Raw genomic sequence first — 20,503 nt, forward strand, 5'->3', positions numbered from 1 at the left:
TTCGGGACCAACCCTGGACAATTGTCCGCGACTGCCTATTTATTTTTGTAACCATATTCAGCAGAAACCCTTGGTACAGGGACCCTCTATCCGCAACCCGAGTACGCGTTCAGTGGCTTTGTCATAGGCCCTTCGGTTTGATTCTAGAGGAATCAAAACTGAACCGAATGGCTCTCCAGCGGGGAATCGAACCCCGGTCTCCCGCGTGACAGGCGGGATATATATATATAACAAAAAAAATATTTTCTTACATTTTGTTCCAATTGTAGCGTATAGAAATGATTTTTTTCTTTCCTTCAGCGTCGATATCTCAGTAGCAAGTTCTTATTTTCGTAAAAAAAAATGAAAATTTGATTTTTAATCGCTAGCGAAAGCCGAATTTCAAAACCTTTGAAATTTTAACCTGAAAATTTTTGGACGATCGTTTAAAAATTCATCTTTCTATTTGAAAATTCAACTTTTGGTTAAGAACTCCTAATTTTGTTAAAAACTTGTCTTTTTTGGCAGTAAATTAATTTTTTGGTTTGAAACTTTCAGTTTTTAGTTAAACATTCAACTTTTTGGTTGAGAATTTTTGAATTTGATTAAAAAGTCGTCTTTTGGTGGTAAATTAATTTTTTTTAAATTGATCTTTGTTAGTTGAAACTTCAACTTTTTGGTTAAAAACTCTTAATTTAGTTAAAAATTTGTCTTTTTTGATAGTAAATTAATCTTTTGGTTTAAAACTTAAATTTTTTAGTTTAGAACTCCGATTTTTGCTTGAGAACTCTTGAATTTGATTAAAAATTCATCTTTTTTGTTCTAAATTAATGTTTTTGTTCAAACGTTCGTCTTTTTTATTTGAAACTTGAACTTATTGGTTGGGAGCTCTTGAATTTGATTAAAAATTCTTATTTTTGTAGTTCAAAATTCAACCTTTTGTTAAAAAATTGTCTGTTTTGGTAGTAAATTAATCTTTTGGTTTAAAACTTTTAGTTTGTAGTTAAAAATTCAAATTTTGGTCGAGAATTCTTGAATTTGATTACTAAGCCGTCTTTTTATAGTAATTTAATTTTTTTGTTTAAAAATTAATTTTTTCATTTGAAAATTCAACTTTTTGATTCAGAATCCTTGAATTTTGTCAGAAATTCGTTTTTTTTTTGTAGAAAATTAATCTTTTTGTTTAAAAATTCATCTTTTTTAGTTCAAAATTAACAGCTCGGTTTTAAACTTGAACTACTTTCTTAAAAATGCATTTTTTGGTTAACGATTCAAAATTTTAGTTAAAAATTCATCTGTTTGGTTGGAAATTGTACTGTTTTATTAAACAACAAATTTTTTTTGAAAATTACTTTGATAATTGAAAATTTACCTAGATTCCATTTTTGGTCGATAATGGTTCTTTTGAAGTAATAATGCAACTTTTTTTTTTAAATTGAACTATTTTATTGAAAATTGTTTGTTTTTTAAAAAATTAATCTTGTTTAGTTGAAAATTCAACTTTTGGGTGGAGGGTGTTTGTACTTTGTCGAAAATTCATATTTTTTTGTGTAAAATTAACTTTTTATCCAAATTTCATATTTTTGATTTGACAATTCAACTGTTTTGTATAGAAAATTCGTCATTTTTTCTTGAAACTTCAATAATTTCGTGCAAAAATCAACTATTTGGATAGGAAATGTGTGTTTTTTTTACTGTTAAATATATTTTTTTTTAAGTTTAAAGTTTGACTATTCAATTTTTGGTTAAAAATTTGCTTTTTTTAGTTCAAAACTTAAATAATACCCGGATTAACTGTCAGATAAAATGCAAATAGGCGCATTTCAACACGTATTCTGAAAATCACTTTTTTGTTTTTGATTTTTTATTTATTACCGAAGTTTTTAATTCATCACACGGTCACGTTGACAATATAGGCATATTGACTTCTTGACTCGCTGTAGACACACAAAAATCAGTATAAACGTAAAATCGGGTTTTACCTAAAGGCTACGTTACGGGGGGGGGGGGGGCATAACCGAATCATTGGTTGTCAATGAGGGAGAGGGGGTAGGTGAAAATTGCCCAAAATTGGTAATTTAGTTTATGGATGATCCCTATTATCTAGTTCTGTACTGCCACCCTTCAAAGAATATTGCACTTTAATCATTCTTATCCTTGACGTTTCAGTGCTTTCTGGTGAGAGAACTATTGACTCGAAGCACATGAATCATGCCGACACAGGAGCACACGATTCACGGGGACTACGAAACAGAAAAGCAGGAGCTTCTTTATTGGGCAAGATGGTGGGTTCAGGAAGCGGAGAGCTCTTCGTCCAGGATCTGGGTGAAATCGGGATGCAATTGGAGATCGACTCGGAGAACGAAATTCTGGACACTCATCGTCTGATATTTACAGCTCCACCAAATGTTGGTATTCAGGATATTAATCATAAATCCGCGAAAAAAATCACCATCAAGTATGAAGAACTTCGTGACCAGGACGAGAACGTTTGGTCAATTTCAATACAGATGTTTATACCCTTTCTGCTTGCCGGATTTGGAATGGTCGCGGCTAGTTTAGTGCTCGACCTTGTGCAGGTAGAAGATCATTTGTCAAATTTTGAGTTCAATCTCAGGGTGTCTAGTGAATCAGGAACTTTATTTAGGATTGGGAACTTTTTTCTTCTAAATATAATCTACTTTTTCTACTTCATCTTATTTATTTTTTTTGTTTAATCGTGTATCTTAGATCTGATAGCTTCATATATCGTATATGATACCATCAAAGTTTTTCAGTGATTGCGTAAGTCCTTTGAATATTAATTATATGAGAGTTAAGTTTTTATCTCTTAAATAGGTTGAAAGCTTTCAGAATTCTCTATGAAAGAAACCAGAATTAAGATATTGTATGAATTATTTAAGAAGATATGGCAAAAGTTGATTAAATTTCAATGTTTTCTTAAAATTTAAATTAAAGATAATATATAGTAAACATTTTAGGAAGCTGCTACAAAGAATTTAGAAATTTTTGAAGACATCTCACTTTAATGTTTTGAATATTTTTATTTGAAATTTAAATATGTTGCACCATGCGAGCCAAATTTTTCACAATTATAATGGTAATACGTCAGTGTGATATCATTTAAATTTACATTTAAAATTATCTAAAGGACATTAAAAATGTTTATTACATTCCATTTTCTTTAAATTTCAAGAAAAGATTGAAATTCGCACTACTTTTGCAGTACCTTATTAAAAAGTTAAGAAAATAAATTCATCCACACTCATTTTATGGATAATTCCGGTCCCATGTTCATGCTATGAATAGTTTTATGTTGTTCTTTTTTCTCAAATTACTTTTTAGTCACTTTTTGACAATCAATATAGTCTTTTTTTTAAATAAAAAGTGAATATAGTGGCTTCTTTCAATTAATTGAAACAGATAACTCAAGGATTCCTCAATTTTAACGATTTTTAAAAATTAATTTGAATTATTTTGAATTCTTTTCATTTTGTTTGAATTCTTAAGAAATCACCTTGAATTTTTTGAAATTCACTGAATTGAATGGATCTTTTTTGGACTTTTAATTTTTCGATTCAACCTGCATACTTTTAAATTTACTTTGCATTTACATGGATTATATTAGATTCTTAGTCATTAATTCTATTCACTCTCATTTATCTAAATTCAATGAATTTTTTGGATTTTAAAAAGTTTGTTCTATTTCCTTGCACTATTTTTATATTGCTCTTGATTTAGTATGCATTTCATCGAATTCTCTTGAACTTCCTTAAATTCTTCTAAATTCACGCCAATTTTACTGGAATCAATTTGAATTAATTTTGAATTAAACCTTATTTTTTTCGTAATTATTTTTAATTCTTTGAAATTCTCTTGGAGTTTTTTTATTTCGCCTGCACTTTTTTACTATACTTGTATTTAAAATCGATCAATTCCTCGTAATTGTACACAAATGTTTGATTTTTCGTAGTTTTTTTTAATTCACCTTGAAGTTTTTCAAACTCAATTTCAATTCTTAAACAGTCTATCCAATTCTCTTGAATTCCCTGGAATTTTGCTCAATTCTTTCCAAATTTAATTAATTCAGTGAATTGTTAACATTTTCGAATTTTTCAAAATTCTCTTAATTTTTTTTATTCGCCTTGGCCTTCTATGAATTTGCCCTGGATTCCGTTCATGTCTATTTTACTCAATTCGATGGAAATGTTTTTATTGAAATAATTGTTTGTAACTAATTATATTCTTTGAAGTTATAATGAATTTCGTCAGTCTATTTGCTTCCCTTGAATTCTTCTAATTTTTCCCGATTTTACTGTGATCAGTGGAATATTTTGGATTTAATTTTGATGTTTTTTTTTTAATTCATCTTGAAGTATTTTAACCTCAATTTGAATTATCAGGTATTACATCCAATTCTGTTGAATTTCCTTACATATTTCTTAGTACATTCTAAATTTAATGCACTAAATGAATTTTTGAAATATTTGTGAATTATTTTTAATTCACCTTGAATTTGTGTGAATTCCGTCGACTTTTTCTAATTTCCCTTAAATTTCTCTAAACTCATTCCTATTCACACTCGTTTACTCAATTCGATTTAAATTTGTTGATCAATTAAATTTTGTTTATAATTATATTCTTTCAGTATTATGAATTTCTGCAAAGTCTCTTAGATTGCCTTGAATTCTTCTAAATTCACTCCAAATTTTACGGAAATTAGTGGAATATTTTACATTATTTTTAACTAATTCTTTTATATTGCTTTGTATTCTTTGGAATTTTTTGTTTAATTTTGGCTGAAATTTTCTGAAATCACTTGAATTCTTCTAGACTCACTACAGTTTTACTGAAATCAATTAAATTTCTTGGATTAATTAAAAAAAAAAATCATTTGAATTAGTTCGAAATTCAACCTAAATAATTAAATTATCCTAAATTCTTTTAAATTTTTTGAAATTCTCCTATTTTGTAAAAACTTAACCTGTATTTTTTTAATTTGCTTGAAACATTTTAATTCTCCTTAACTCTTGAAATTTATTTGGAAGTCACCCTGAATTATGTTTGAAATTCAACGTGAATAAGAAAATTACAAAATCTTTAAAGTTCTTTATTTTTTTTAAATTCAACCACCAATGTTCTTTGTTTAAATCACTGGAAATATTGGGATTCTTTTTAACTTATTAAAATTTATTTGACATTCGCCCTGAATTATTATTACTTTATGCTGAATTCTTTTAATTTGTTTGCATTTTTCGTAATTTTCTTGATTTTTGTATTTCTAATTGAAATTTTTTTTAAATTTACTTTAATTCTTATAAATGTACTCAATTCTACACAATTGAATAGATTTACACATTTTTAAACGTTTTTTTTTTTAGTTCACCTTGCATTCTCTTAAACTCTCTGAATCTCTTTTTAACTCAACTGAATTTATTCTAAATTATTATTCATTTATTCTCAATTGTTTTGAATTGTTTGGGATTATCTTGATTATTTGCATCCTGGCTGAAATTTCTTGAATTCACTTTAATTCTTCTAAATTTATTCGGTTGTAATAAATTGAATAGACATGACATTTGTTGTAAAAAATGTTTAATTCATCCTGATGTGTTTTAAATTCACCTTAAATTCTAAGACATTTTATCAAATTCGATTGAATTCCCTTGAATTCTTCCAAATTCAGTCAAATTTTACTGAAATTAGTGCAACATTTTAAATTTATATAATTTTATAATTTACCTTGAATTTTAATTAATTCCATTGAATTCTTCTCATGCCCCTTAAATTTATCTAAATTCGGTCGAATTTTAGTTAAAATTTAAGAAATTGAAATTAGATAAAAATCCAAATTAAAAATTCTATTTAACTTCCAATAATCAAATTGATGCAAACTCCTGAAAAAACAAGAATCCAACGACCAAATTTGGACCAAAATGAACAAATAAAAAATTCTCCTATTTTAATCTGAAAATGTTAAAATAAAATGTTGGACAAAAATAAAAAATTTCAATAAAAGAACATTGAAAATAAAAACAAAAAAAAATCAAAATTATATTACCAACGTTTCGGTAAACAAGTAGCGACAACAACCTCCTCATTTTTCTTTCCTCTTTTTTTATTTTTTTCCAAATACAATTTTGTTTAAAACTTTTTGATATTACAATAGGATCATTTTTTGTTTGTTCGTTGTCGTCCAACTTTGGTCGTTGGATTCTTGTTTTTTCTTCAGGAATTTCCATGAATTTGAGGTAATTCATGGTTCATTTTTGAAAGTTTATTCTGAATTCGTTAAAACTCACCTGGGGTTCTGATACATTTCGCCGAATTCTTTTTAATTGAAAAGAACATAAGTCACTTTTTTTCATATTCAGTATTTATCATTTCAATCTGTGATTGAGGATAAGTTTGAAACGTTTAAATAAATAATAATTGTTTTCCTTCCGACATAAATTTTCTTTAAGTATATTGTTAAAACTCCCATTTCTATACGATATTCCGGGAGACATTACAAAAAGACATCTTTAAATTGATCCGAGAAAAAAAATATGATGAGGAGAAAACCGGAAAAAATCCGACAGTCAAAAATTTCCTGATCACTAGACACTCTGAATCTGTTTATGCGTTCATTAACTGTTTTGTTTAAACCTCTGTTTCTAGCATTGGGAAGTTTATGTCAATGTTCCTGAAGTTTACATACTTGTTCCCGCTTTGCTAGGTTTGAAAGGTAATTTAGAAATGACCTTAGCGTCGCGTCTTTCGACTCAAGCTAATTTGGGCCACATGGATACCAAAAGTCAAAAGTGGACTTTAATAGTTGGCAATCTTGCCTTAATACAATGCCAGGCCATGGTTGTTGCGTTACTCGCTTCTCTGGCTGCTGTGATCCTCGGTTGGATACCAGAAGGGAAATTTGACATTAACCACGGCCTTCTGCTTGGCGCTAGTGCTTTGGTCACTGCTTCTGTCGCCAGTTTTATACTTGGTCTCGTCATGGTGGCTGTCATTTTACTCTCGCGACAAATGAGCATCAATCCAGATAATGTTGCCACACCAATAGCAGCATCTTTGGGCGATCTAACAACTTTGGCGCTGCTTTCCTTGATGGCTTCGCTTTTGTACAATTCAATAAGTACGATTTTTTTTATTGCAGTCGTTCTTATAGTTACAGTCATCACAGGTTGTCACCTGTTGACATTTTTTCACCCACATCAAACTCTCGCTTTCAGTCAAGTGTCGGGGATTGCCTTCAAATGACCTTGGACTAATTTCGGGGGGATAGAACCGTAAACAGTGAGGGCCGTCTGACTCGTTGCCAATTGGAATATATATCTATCTATATATATAATGTCGCAACCACTCTCGTCCTACTCCCCTGAGATACTGCGTGAACCATCAGTTCTAGGAAGGCTGAGAACGGAGTGACTGAAAGCGAGAGTTTGGTGTATTTTGGAAAGGATGGGCTTCGATAAGAGCCTCTATCGGGCCCCCTGATTTTTTTATTATTTTCGTATTGTATCGATTAAACTACGCTTAAAATTTACATGTATATAAATCATTAGCCAATATTCGCTATATTTATGTGTTTAAGGTAAATGTTTGATTTATAGTTGATGAGAATAAAGTAAAAAAATGTATTAATTAATATTATAATTATCAGATTTATTTTGATAAAGCAAACTCATACAAGGTGCAAAAAACATTAATATATTACTTAGTTTTCTTCTTCATCTGATCAGAAGTTTTGGAAAAAAATATAACAAAATCAGACAATTAGTACGTTATTGAATATTATCCTAAATTCAATTTATTTATTTTTTACCATGAGCGCAATGTAGTAACACGACGATCTTTTTGTATAAAGTTACTCGGTTGCGCTCTATATGAAATAACTAACTACATAAAGTTCGCAAAAACTACAAATATTTTCGAATTTTGTAAAACAAGCTAAGTTTATCGTTTTTTTCATAAGGGTTCGATCGAGTAACACAAAAAATATATTATTTTTGAAAGCCTTTTATTTTTCATATTATAATAAAAAAGAATCATCTCGATAATAAACTTTAAAAAATATTATTCAGGAGGAGGGTCGATAAAGGGCTTTATCAAAACCACAGCTTCATTTAATTTGAAAAGAAAATTTTTTTAAATTTTTTTCGCAGGCAGTTTTTCTTGCATTTCTTTCAAATTAAAAAACCAACTGTTTTGGAGAAAAATAGCGTTCTTTCTTCTTTTTTTTTAATTCAACCATTTTTTATTTAAATTTTGTCAGTTGAAGTTTCTTCTCTTTGGTTAAATATTTAACTATTTTGTTAAAAATTTGTCTTTTTTGTTTTATTTTTAGTTAAAAACTGATCTTTTTTATTTGGAAAATTATATGGTTTGTTAAAAAAGCATCCTTTTTGGTTGATTTTGACGGCCTTTAATTTAAAAATATTTTTTGGTTGAAATGTCAACTATTACATTTTGCTTTGCTTTTTGAAAATTCGTTTCTTTGGTTCAAAATAAATAATTTTGGTGTAAATCAGTTTTTTTTCGTTAAAAATTTATTAACTGAAAATCTAACTGACGAAATTCATGTATTTGATTAAAAATTCGTATCTTTTAGTTGAAAATTAATCTTGATAATTAATATTTAATCTTTTTGTTTGGAACATTATTTTTCGGTTGAAAATTTAACTTGTTTACAAAAATCTGTTTTTCTTTTCTTGAAAATTGATCTTTTTAGTTGAAAATTCTACTAAGGTAAACGTCCCAGTAATCGTGTTGCCAATTTTCTTGCTTTTTATTTAATTTGAACAAATTTAATTTCTATTCGCTTCTATAAAATGCTAAAAATAAGTGAGTTTTATCATTTAATTTTAATTTTAACATATTTTTTAAACAATATATTGAAATTATAACCTAGTTTCACGATTACTGGGACTATCACGATTACTTGGGCATTTACCTTATAAGTTTGAAAATTGACTTTTTTAAAAATAAAATTGTTCTTGTTTGTAAATTCATTTGTTTTCGTTTAATTTAAAAAAACTTTGTTTTAATTAATATTTCAGTCGAAAATTCATTTTTTTCATTGAAAAGTTAAGTATTTTGTTAAAATCTCATTTTTTGTTCTTTATTACTTGTTTAACTAAAAATTGAATTCTTTCTTTTTTTTATAAATTAATTTTTAGTTGCAAATTCACTTCTTTCGATGAAAATTTAACTAGTTTATTGAATTTTTAAAAATTAATTATTGAACTTCAAAATTGAGCATTTTATTTAAAATTTTTATTTTTTTATGTTCAAATCGAATTGTTTTTTATTCAATATTAAAACATTTTTTTTGAAAATCAACTATTTAATTTTTCGTTTAAAATTTATCTTTTTTGGTTCAAGAATTTACTACTTTCTTAAAAAGTACTTTTTTGTTGAAAATATAATGACTAATTAAGTGTTTAATTAAAAATTGAACTATTTAAGTTTTTGTTACAAATACATTTTTTAGTTGCAAATTAATGTCTTTTAATGAAAATATAACTGTTTTATTGAATTAAAAAAATTCATAATTCAACTTTACAATTGACAATTTTATTTAAAATTTGTCTTTTTGGTTGGAAAATCAACTATTTAATTTTTCGTTAAAAATCCATCTTTTTTGGTTCAAAGTTATACTACTTTGTCAAATACTTATTTTTTTAAAGATTCATTACTTTAGTTAAAAATTAATTTCTATCACTGAAAATTGAACTGTTTTATTAAAAAAGTCGCTTTTTTGGTTAAAAATTAATTTGTTTTAAGAGAAAATTCAATTATTTCATTTTCGGCTGAAAATGTTTCATTTTTTTTATTCAAAGCTCATTTCTTTTGTAACAAATTAAAATATATTGTTGAAATTTTTTGTGATAATCTAAGTTAGAAGTTCTAACATTCATTTGGAAATGAATGTCTTTTGTTAAAAATTGGTCTTTCTAGTAGAAACTTAATCTTCTTGTTTGAAAACTTAACAGTTTTGTTCAAGATCGAACTATTCCATTTTCGGTTTAAAATGTAAAAGTAGAAAATAATGTTATATTTGTAAAGTTCAGAACTACGCAATAAAAAGTGAAGTTATAACAATAATATATTTTTTCTCTTCAAACTGAATGATTTACTCTTTTTATTTTATTTTACAAATGAACTATAAACTTTGATTAACAATTTGTACTAAAAGAAACTATTTTTGATTTATTTACTTTAAATTTTTGCCGAACTCGGACCCGAACTAATCGCGCACCCTGGCGATCAAACTCTCCGATTTTGACATTTTTATCTGTTTCACCTTTTTTGGGGATTTTTTAAGCTTTTTCAATTAACGATAGTAAAAATTTATTTGCAATTTTAATTTTAAAAACTACTCGGAAGCCGAATCTATTTTACATTTGGAAATAAGTTTCTATTTTTTTAAAACTATTCAATGAAATAATAAAATAATAATAATGATACAGTTTTTTAATTAATAAAATTTGTGAACAGATTATAATATTAACGAATGGGGAAATTCCTAAAAGTTTATAATATTGCCGAATTTTGAAAATTCTTGGTTGAAAATTGCCGAATTATAAAATATCCGAACTAAAAAAATTCCGAAATTAAACAATTAAAACTTGTTTATAAACATTATTTGTTAAATATACAATGATTTAATATTTTGATACAAAAAAAATTATTTTAATGTTTAGAATTTATAAAATTATTGTTTGAATTCAAACTAAGGATAATTTTTAATCAAGAAACGCACTTTTGCAATCATTGTTATTCTAAATTCAAACAATAATTTTAGAAAACCTAAACATTAAAAATATTTGATTATTGTATTTTCAATAAATAAATTATATTAATAAAAAAATATAATTGTTTCAATTCGACAATTTTACAATTCAAGAATTTTCTAGTTCGTATATTTTATAATTCGGCAAATTCTGTTATGAATTGTATTATTCGGAAATTTCTCAATTCGGGAATGTTATTATTTGGGAAAAAGAATTTTATTATTCATTTTGTGAAGTATCTTATTCGGGAATTTGTCGATTTGGAGATTTTGTTATTCGGGAAGTTTCCAAATCGGGAATTTGTTTACCCATTCAAAAAAAAAAATTACGATTTTCTGCACTATTAATTTTCTAAATCAGAATTTATAAATAAGTAATTTTATTTTATGATAAAATTTATTTCTAAATGTTTCTGAGTATTATTAAAAAAAGAGAACATTTTAATTGTAAATAATTTATTAATATTGGGAAATAATTATGTTCTTAACATTTTTGCTACCACACTGTAATTTTTATACTTTCTCATACTTTAAAGAAACGAGACAAATTAAATTATGCACAAAAATTTAGAATGTGTGCCGTTAAAAAAAACATAATCAATATCGGCAACAGAAAAATTACTGGTGAAGACAATAAAATTTTGCGGGAAATTTTATTATGATTAATTTAACCTGAAACTGTTTAAAAATTGCAAACCTTCTCCAAACTATATTCGCTTTTATTTTAAAATAACAAATTTTCGTTATAAAGCGTTAATAAAACTTCATATTTTTCAAATTTGTGAACCTTCTTTAAAATATAACTGTTTCAAATTAAAAATATCAATTTCCGACGAAATATACTACCCTTAAAAGATTCTAAATCTTGTTCAAATTATGTATAATGATTTTTGTTTTAAAGTGCCAATTTCTTTTTTTTTTTGATAACGCTAACAATACCTAAATGTGTTCAAATTTGTGAGTTTTCTTTGAAATCTAATTCTTTTTATTGTTCCAAAATTGTAAATATTTTTCGAAAACTATGCAGTTTTATAAACTGTACAAAAGATTGTTATCTTCTTTGCAATCTATTTTTTTTTTACTAAAAAATACCGGTTTTGTTGTAAAACACCAAAATAACCTAAATTTCTTAAAAAGTAGTAAATCTACTTTAAAATTTTAGAAATATAATTTAAAAAAAAAATTAAAAATACCACTTTCTGGCGAAAAATAATACCATAATCAAAAACTGTTTAGAGCTTGCAAATCTTGTCCGAAATAGTTTTTGTTTTAAAATACTAAATTTTGGTTAAACGCTAATGTAACTTAAAATTCTTTAAAAAATGATTAACTTTTGGGGCCTTTAGAATCGATTAATTTTGATTTCAAAGTGTGAAATTTTTTATTTAAAAAACAGTGAATATTTTTGTTTGAAAATACCCATTTCCGGAACAAGATGCCAACGTAACCTAAAACTTTTTAAACTTGGGATCCTTAATGATGACTTTTGTTTAAACATGCTAATTCGCGGTGAAAAAAAAAGGTAACTCAACCTAACGTTTTTTTAAATATTAAAAGTAGTTTTCGAAATTAAATGATTTTACAATAAAATATTACTTTTTTTACGGGTATTAAAACCATGACACAGATAATTATGGCCTGTTCCTCTTTTGAATCAAATCCGTATTCGGAGTGAAGAAATGGCTAATTTCTGCAGTTGTCGTGTAAAATATTTTTTGTTAGATGCTCGAGTTAGAGTATAAAAAAACGTTTTCCACGAAAAGCATTAAATTTAGCTAAATTTTCACATCGAATACAGATTTGATTTCAGAGAAAAAATCGCAAACAAACTTGAAATTTTAGACAGATGGATGAATTTTCAACCAGGTACTTAAATTTGCGCCTAAAGACGATCGATATTTAACAAAATAATCGAACAGTTTAATTTTCAGTTAAAAAAATTAATTTGAAATACAGAAAAAGTGAATTTTCAACCAAATATCTCGATACAGTAATACGAAGCTACTTTTATGAATGAAGAATCATTGATATTCAATTTTATATTGTAATATAATAAAAACATTAAGCACGCTCTCGAAAAAATTTCCTGACTTTAAAAAAAATGTCTTGAAATTTCCCGGTTTTCCAGGTATATGTTTATTTTACTGATAAAAATCTTTTGTCACTTATTTTTGAGAAAAAATTCAAACTTTTCAAATTTTTTTTAACAACAATAGGCACTGTGATGTCGTGAGTCACTATCATTTGCTTCATAAATTTGATCGAATCTTCTTTTATGTATAGGCAGTGCACCTTGGATAGCACCAACATTAGTAACAATTTGTATCTTGGTAACTCCATTCTGGGGTTATATTGCTGCAAAAAATCCATTCACCAAAGAAGTCTTAGACGATGGCTGGACACCTGTTGTTTTGGCGATGGTAATAAGCAGCATTGGTGGCCTAATATTAGGCTACACGATCTCTAGTTACAAGGGAATTGCGGTTTATCAATTAGTTATCAATGGCGTGGGCGGAAATCTTGCGGCTGTTCAAGCTAGCAGAATTTCGACTTCTCTGCACAAGAAACGACGCATGGGTGTGCAAGAATTTCCAAAGATTTGCATCAGTCCTTTACATGTATTTTTTGCCACAGGTAATTAATTACGTTTTCGGTTTCATTGCAAAAGCAACTGTATTAAAAAACTTCAGACAATAATATTTCTTATATTAATTTCATGTTAATATAATATTTCATTGTTCTTTTAGGTGGACATGCGAGGACAGCAAGAGTTCTTTTAATGATGGTGGTTCCAGGGCATTTAATCTTTAGTTACACTATCAGTTACTTACAAGCTGGCCATACGTCCCTTACACCAATATTTCTCACGATTTATTTAATTGCTGCAATTTTGCAGGTATGTGTAGTTTATATTATTTACTTATCAAATAACATTATATTATTGTCAGTAGTAAATGAAGTATCAAGAATAGCAATAATATGAAGAAGTCGCTTGTTTTTATCAGATGAAACGTTATTTTTTCAGAATAATATTATTTTAAGTCTATTTTGAGCCTTTTATATGGGTCACTCCACGGTCAATACGATATGCAAAATTTCCGAGAAAAAAATTGTTGTAACTTTCTTATAACTGAAAAAGTATCAACAAAATTCCAAACATTTGATCTAATATGCGGTTGATCCCGCACTTCGAAATTATGTATATTGAAAAATTGCTCCATTTTTATAAACAAATAGAGATTGCTAAAAAAATGCCCTAGTTTTTGCACGTTTTTGTTGATTTATATTCCTAACACATTTCAGAATATACTGCAAAAATTTCAAAGCGTGTAACGGCTTCCATTAAAAATTCACTATTCAACAACTATTCATTTTTCTACTTTGAAATTTTTGCAGTATATTCTGGAATGTGTTAGGAATATTAATCCACATAAAAGTGAAAAAATTGGGTCCTTTTTTATCAATCTCTATTTGTTCATAAAAATGCCTAATTTATTTATGAAAATTCAATGGAGCAATTTTTCAGTATACTTCATTTCGAAGATTGTGATCAACCGCATATTAGATTAAATGTTTGAATTTTTTTTTGATAAATACTTTGTCAATTATAAAAAAGTTAAGACGATCACTTTTTTTAACACGATAATTTTGAAACATTTATTTCTCGAAAATTCTGCATATTATATTGAAATAAAAAAATATGTATTAAATATTTTTCATCACAGAACGAAAAAAAAATATATTTCAGGCAAACAAAAATTTAGGTGGTAAATCAGCCGTGGAATCACCCATATATCTTTCCATTTTTATTATTTAACTTTTTGTCCACTTTTTACTTAGGGAGATAATAGTTCATGAAATTTAAGAATATTAATTGCTTAAACAATTTATTATTGTTATAATTATCTTCAGGGTGACCGCTGGATTGGGAAACCGGGAATTTTATGAAAGCGGGAAATGAAAGTGAATTTATTTTTTGACCGGGAATTTTACGAATTTTTAAAGGAAAAAATCTTCCACTTACAAATTTTCCATTTTGGATTTTAATTTTTAAGCGTACATTTTTCATTTACTGAATCTAAAGATGCTGTTTTAAAGACCTAAACCATTAAAAATTTGTAGCATTTGAAATCGAAAATTTTGGATAAAAAACCTTTTTAGTTGATGAAATGTGAATATAAATTACAATTATTTTTAAAATTGAACTATACTTGAAAGATTAACAAGTGAATTATAATTAATTTTACAGTAAGATTCGCAATCAGTTCAAAATTTAATAATTTCCAGATTTTCACGTTAAAAATTAAACTTTATATTCATAATCAAAGGCTTTTATTAAATTGAAAATATTGTTTTAGCCTCAAATTGGAATTTTTTCAATTTAGAAAAATAACAATTGCTTAATATTTAGAATTATTTGATTTTTCTTGTAAAATCAGTACTTATAAATCAAATATTCAGAACTGAACAAAGAACTAAACTTTGAACGTTACAAATTTAATTGTTCTATTTGAAAAAATTTAAGTTAGAAGTAAAATTGTCGAATTTTGATGTGTAATAAATATTGAACACCTATAATTCCCATACAAAATCGAATAACTTAAAGAGATATTAAGAGGGTCTTAAACAAATTCAAAATATTAATTATACAAATAAGTTTTTGAAGATCACCATTTTTATTTAAATAATTGAGTACAATCTGTTGGGGACGAGTGAAAAGTCCCGAAAAATAAAATTCCCAGCACTGTAAAATTCCGGAATTGGAAAATTCCCAATTAATAAAATTCCCGAATTGGAAAATTCTCGATTAATAAAATTCTCAGATAATAAATTTTCCGAAGAGTTTATAATATTACTGAATTGAAAATTTTCCGAATAATAAAATCCCCGACAGTTTATAATATTATCGATTTTGAACATTCCGGAATAAGAAAATTCCCGACAGAAAATTACCGAATTATAAAATATGTGAAATAGAAAATTCCTGAATTTACACAATTTAATATTTTTTATAAACATTATTTACTTATTTGAAATACAATAATAAAATACTTTTATAAAAACTTAGTTTTAATGTTTAAAGTTTCTAAAATTATTGCTTGATTTTTAAATAATAATTTTTAAAAAATGTCATTCAGAAATATATATTTTTTCCAATCATTGTTATTTTAAATTCAAACGATCATTTTTGAAACTTTAAACATTAAAAATAATTTTCATTATAAAAATATTTGATTATTGTTTTTTTGAAATAAATAAATCATATTTATAAAAATTGTAATTGCTTAAATTCGGAAAATTTTCTAGTTAAGATATTTATAATTCGGCACTTTTCTTTCGGGAATTCTGAAATTTGTTAATATTCTAAACTGTCGGGAATTTTCCAATTCGGAAATTTTATTTTGCGGGATTTTTCAGTCGTTTCATCTGTACAATATGTCAATTATTACAATTAGATACAATTTATGTTCATTAATTGAGAAAAAATAAAATCTAAATGTAATGTAATATTGCAAACAACATTAATCAGCTTATAATCAATTAATTAATTAATCATTTTTATTTTTACCTTATTTACTGTGTGTAATTTTTTTTACGTGAGAAATTCAATACCATTATTCTTGTTATTTCTGATAATAACAGCAAGAAAAATCACATATTTTGAGAGAAAATTCAGTGTCTCATTTCATCCTGTATGCTCATCTCGCCCGGTCTCCCCTAAAATTAACTCAGTTTCTCCTTTTTTTAAAATAAATTCTCATTTTCTCCTATTCTCCAAAAACTTCCCTTTTTTTCTTTAAATATACGACGTTTGAAAATATGTATAATATTTGAATTACGCGGGAAATTATCGTTAAAAATAAATACTCGAAAGACACGAATTTTGTAACATTTCCGTAAGTGGGACACCAAAGAAGCCAATACTGGGGCAAGGAAAATCCCATGGAGTTTATCAAAATAAAATGGCACAAGTTGTTTAAAGTAGTTTATTGAAACCTCTAATTCCAACCTCAAATTTTTTAATAAAATTAGTAAGTATGCAATAAAATTTAATATTATTGATTTACTTGCAAATTAAATAGTTTGGTAGTAAATTTTGAATTAGAATTCATCTTAATTCAAGTTAATACATAAATTGAAAAATGTATTGAAACAGTTTTAATTATTTTTTGTTTACAAATTTTATTATTTGGTTGAAAATTTTATTGACTGAAAAATCTGTTTTGCTTAATATTTCAACTATTTTTTTGAAAGTTCGTCTTTTTGGTTCGAAAATTTGTCATTTTAATTATAAACTACATTTCCTTCGAGAAAAATTTAAGTGTTTTGTTAAAAATCATATTATTCAGGTAGAAAATTCATAAATTTGGTTAAGAAATATATTTCTTTAAATCAAAAATCTTATTTATTAAAAAAAATCATGTCATATTTTATTTACAATTAAAACATTTTTCGTTTGAAATATCAACCATTATATTTTTTGATGAGAATTAATCTTTTTTGATAGAAAATTAGTCTTTTTTATTTAAAAATTAAAGAATTTGTTAGAAAATTAAAGTGTTAGGTTAACCAAAAAAGTTAAATTCTGATAAAAAAAAGTATAAAAGTTGATATTTTAACCAAGAAAGATTTTAATTATATATTAAAAGCAGACGAATTAATTTAAAAAAAAAAACGAATTTCCAATCAAACTGCTGAAGTCTCAACCTAAACAGATTCATTTTCAACCACAGTTGCATTTTGGTTCAAGAAAGATGAAATTCATCATTAAAAAGATACGTTTTCGAACCAAAAAGACGAATTTTCAAGAAAATAGTTCAAATGTTAATCAAACTGTGGAATTTTCAGGTAAAAAAGATGAGTTTTCTTCAAAACAGTTATATTTATAATTTGAAACTATAAATTTTCAAAAGAAAAGTTAATTTACTTAATTTATCTTAAAAAGTTAAGCGATAACATTAATCGTATTAATATTTCATATAAATCTATAATATTGAATTTTCATGCATACTTACTAATTTTGGTTGAAAAATTAAATTTATTAGATACTAGATTACATTATTTACCTAAGCATTTGGGAAACTTTGAGGCTAAAATTTGAGGTTTAAATAAACTGCTTTGAACAGTTTTTTTAGAATAAATAATCAATTAAACGGTAAGGTTGTGTCTTATAAACAATATTTTCAATATATCACTAAAATAATACTACGACATTTAATTTAAAACACGGCGAAAGTGACCGTCTCAGTAATGGAAACGCAATTTCGCAACTCACGTTCAAGTATCCGAAACTGTGACAGTCAGCGACAATTTGTTCCGGTTTAGGAAACTTCGCCAAAAATTTGTCCAAGTGCGGGACATTAAAATATTCATAAGTTATCGAATAAAATCGCTAATAAAGTTATGAATTTTATTCTTAAACGTATTAAAAATTTTCAAAAACATTACTTTTTCTTTTAGTGTAGGAAATTTTAATATTACAATGCTGCAAAAGTTATGTGGAAAATTTTGAAATAACAAAAAATTGAAAATTTTGTAGCAGTTCATTTACAGATTTTGAGGAAAATTTTTGATTATTTTTTACTAAATGTATAACTTGTGAGGACAAAAATAAATAGTGGTAAAAATTTTAAAAGAACGTCAAAAATAATAAAACATTTTTACTTTCATAATTGATGTTGGAATATAAAAGATACTCAACGATATTGATTATTGTCCAAGTATTGAGCATACTTTTTCATTGTCCCAGTAATGGTTGATTTACCTTAACAGAAGATATTAACCGATAACATGTTTTTTGTTTGACTTGTTTTGGTTGTCGATATACAAATTGTTGTTCTTCAGCTCAAACGATTCGATTAATTGTAGCATTTTCACTTCGCTCTACTAAACATATAAAAATTGTGCATGTAACTAATTTTTTGTTTACTGTTCTATATCACTGTGTAATGGCAGAAGTAATTGAAAAACCATTAAAAATTATTTAAAAATATAGCATTTCGAATAAAAACATTGTTTGTTGTTTGTTCTCCTAGTTTTTCCCTTTTTCGTAAGAAAATTACCCTGTGTCCCCTTTTTTGAGATCCTTTTGCGCTGTCATCCATGTACTAGTTGCAATAATAAAATACTGTTTATTGCAGGTTGTATTATTGTTGTACATTGCTGAGCTTATGGTTGTCTGGATGTGGTCAAAAGGGATGGATCCGGACAGTTCAGCGATACCTTATCTGACAGCAGCTGGTGATCTTATCGGAACAGCTTTTCTCGGTATTGCATTTCATATTCTTAATGCCATCGGCGATGGAGACTCTGATGTTGGTGATTGAGTTACGTATGTTCTAATTACGGCAGATACTGAACATATCTTTGCGTCCCGAAGCATTAATTTTTGAGAAATTACTGGTCGTAGTCATTTTTAGACTATCGGGCAGCAGACTTTTGATACTAGTATTTTGTGAGCGCCGAATAATTCATTTAAAGTTAAAAGTTCAGGTAGGCTTAAAACGATTTTGACTAAAAAGTCATTTAACAGGTGCTATTTTAGGAAAAAGGGTATAGTTATGCTATTATTTTGTGAATAGGGCATTGACTTATAATATAGTATTTTTAAAATTGTTTTTTTTTTATCGAGTCAGTTTGACTGTACGGAATGCATTTTTCGAACATTTGAGCCTACTAATCCTACGGCTCAAATAATTGTGTAAATATTGCATGATTCTTTTTGAATAATTCTTACAAGCAGGATAAGAAATCGACTTTTGCGAAAAGGTGTACCTGAAATTCTATCAAGTAAAATGTCTTGTCTTGAATGAACAAAAACATTTTACTTTGTATGATCTATGGATTATTAACATCGACTGTTGACCGAAAATAGTATAAATATTATTCAAGCGGCTTGGATTTTATTTAAATACATTAATTCCTTTTTACTGTGGCATTACTTTAAGATCATAGAATTTCACACGATTTTAAACATGTGTGTTTTATGTTACATTCTTTGAATGAAATTATTGTTAATTTTCGCGCCAGTATTTTATGTTTTGCGTGCCATCTTCATACTAAAAAAATGTAATTTTCAAATAAGTTACAGTGCACAAATGCGACTATTGCGCATATTATGTATTGTCGGCCACATAAACGCCATGTAGATACAATTTAGAAATATCACTGTCAATTTGATCATTTGAAATAGCTCAGAAACTGTTGGTATTAAATAATTTTTGATAAATGTACCGTGATGTTTTACTTATAGTCATGTTATAGTTAAGGAATTTCAATACAATGAGTGAAGTGCAGCATTGTTTACAGAATTTTTAGTTTGTTTTTTTAATGAGGAGCCGTCCATAAACTACGTTACCAATTTTGGGCTATTTTTGAACCTCCCTTCACCTTCGTTCAGGACTACAATAATGAATTAAGAAAAATTAAAAATATTAGAATATTGAAGTTCACAGCCCAAAATGCTCTAAAAGGAGGAGTAATATGATGATTTATTACGAAAATATATATATATCGATATATTTATCTCGCGTTACACGCTCGGTCTTTGTATTTCCCCCACATTTGGGGACAGACTTTTTAAAATTAAAGGTCAAAGCATCGACAACTGTAATTTGTTGATTGTGAATTCTCTTTTGTTAAAACTCCTTCAGGTTTAACGAACATATTCTCATCACATGTCTCGTGCTTCGTACTCGATTTTGTCCATATTGTGAACTTTTCTACATTTTG

The 20,503-nt window shown here is 26.7% G+C and overlaps 1 protein-coding gene across 2 annotated transcripts in view; it reads left to right on the forward strand.

Annotated features, from left to right (window-relative positions):
* The window catches only part of LOC117174724 (solute carrier family 41 member 1-like), a 29,034-nt gene extending 9,030 nt beyond the window's left edge, over nucleotides 1-20,004 (forward strand). Inside the window, exons 2-6 of one of the 2 annotated variants that reach the window (XM_033364043.1) lie at nucleotides 2,149-2,558; nucleotides 6,640-7,111; nucleotides 13,055-13,405; nucleotides 13,519-13,667; nucleotides 18,913-19,098. In XM_033364043.1, coding sequence (XP_033219934.1) covers nucleotides 2,184-2,558; nucleotides 6,640-7,111; nucleotides 13,055-13,405; nucleotides 13,519-13,667; nucleotides 18,913-19,098 — 1,533 coding nt within the window. In that variant the 5' untranslated portion in view covers nucleotides 2,149-2,183. Of the gene's footprint in view, nucleotides 1-2,148; nucleotides 2,559-6,639; nucleotides 7,112-13,054; nucleotides 13,406-13,518; nucleotides 13,668-18,912 lie in introns of both variants that reach the window. The other variant, XM_033364042.1, reaches the window with a different exon arrangement.
* The last annotated feature ends 499 nt before the right edge of the window (nucleotides 20,005-20,503 follow it).

This window comes from Belonocnema kinseyi, chromosome 6 (assembly GCF_010883055.1).
Source record: "Belonocnema kinseyi isolate 2016_QV_RU_SX_M_011 chromosome 6, B_treatae_v1, whole genome shotgun sequence".
Taxonomy (NCBI): Eukaryota; Metazoa; Arthropoda; class Insecta; order Hymenoptera; family Cynipidae; genus Belonocnema; species Belonocnema kinseyi.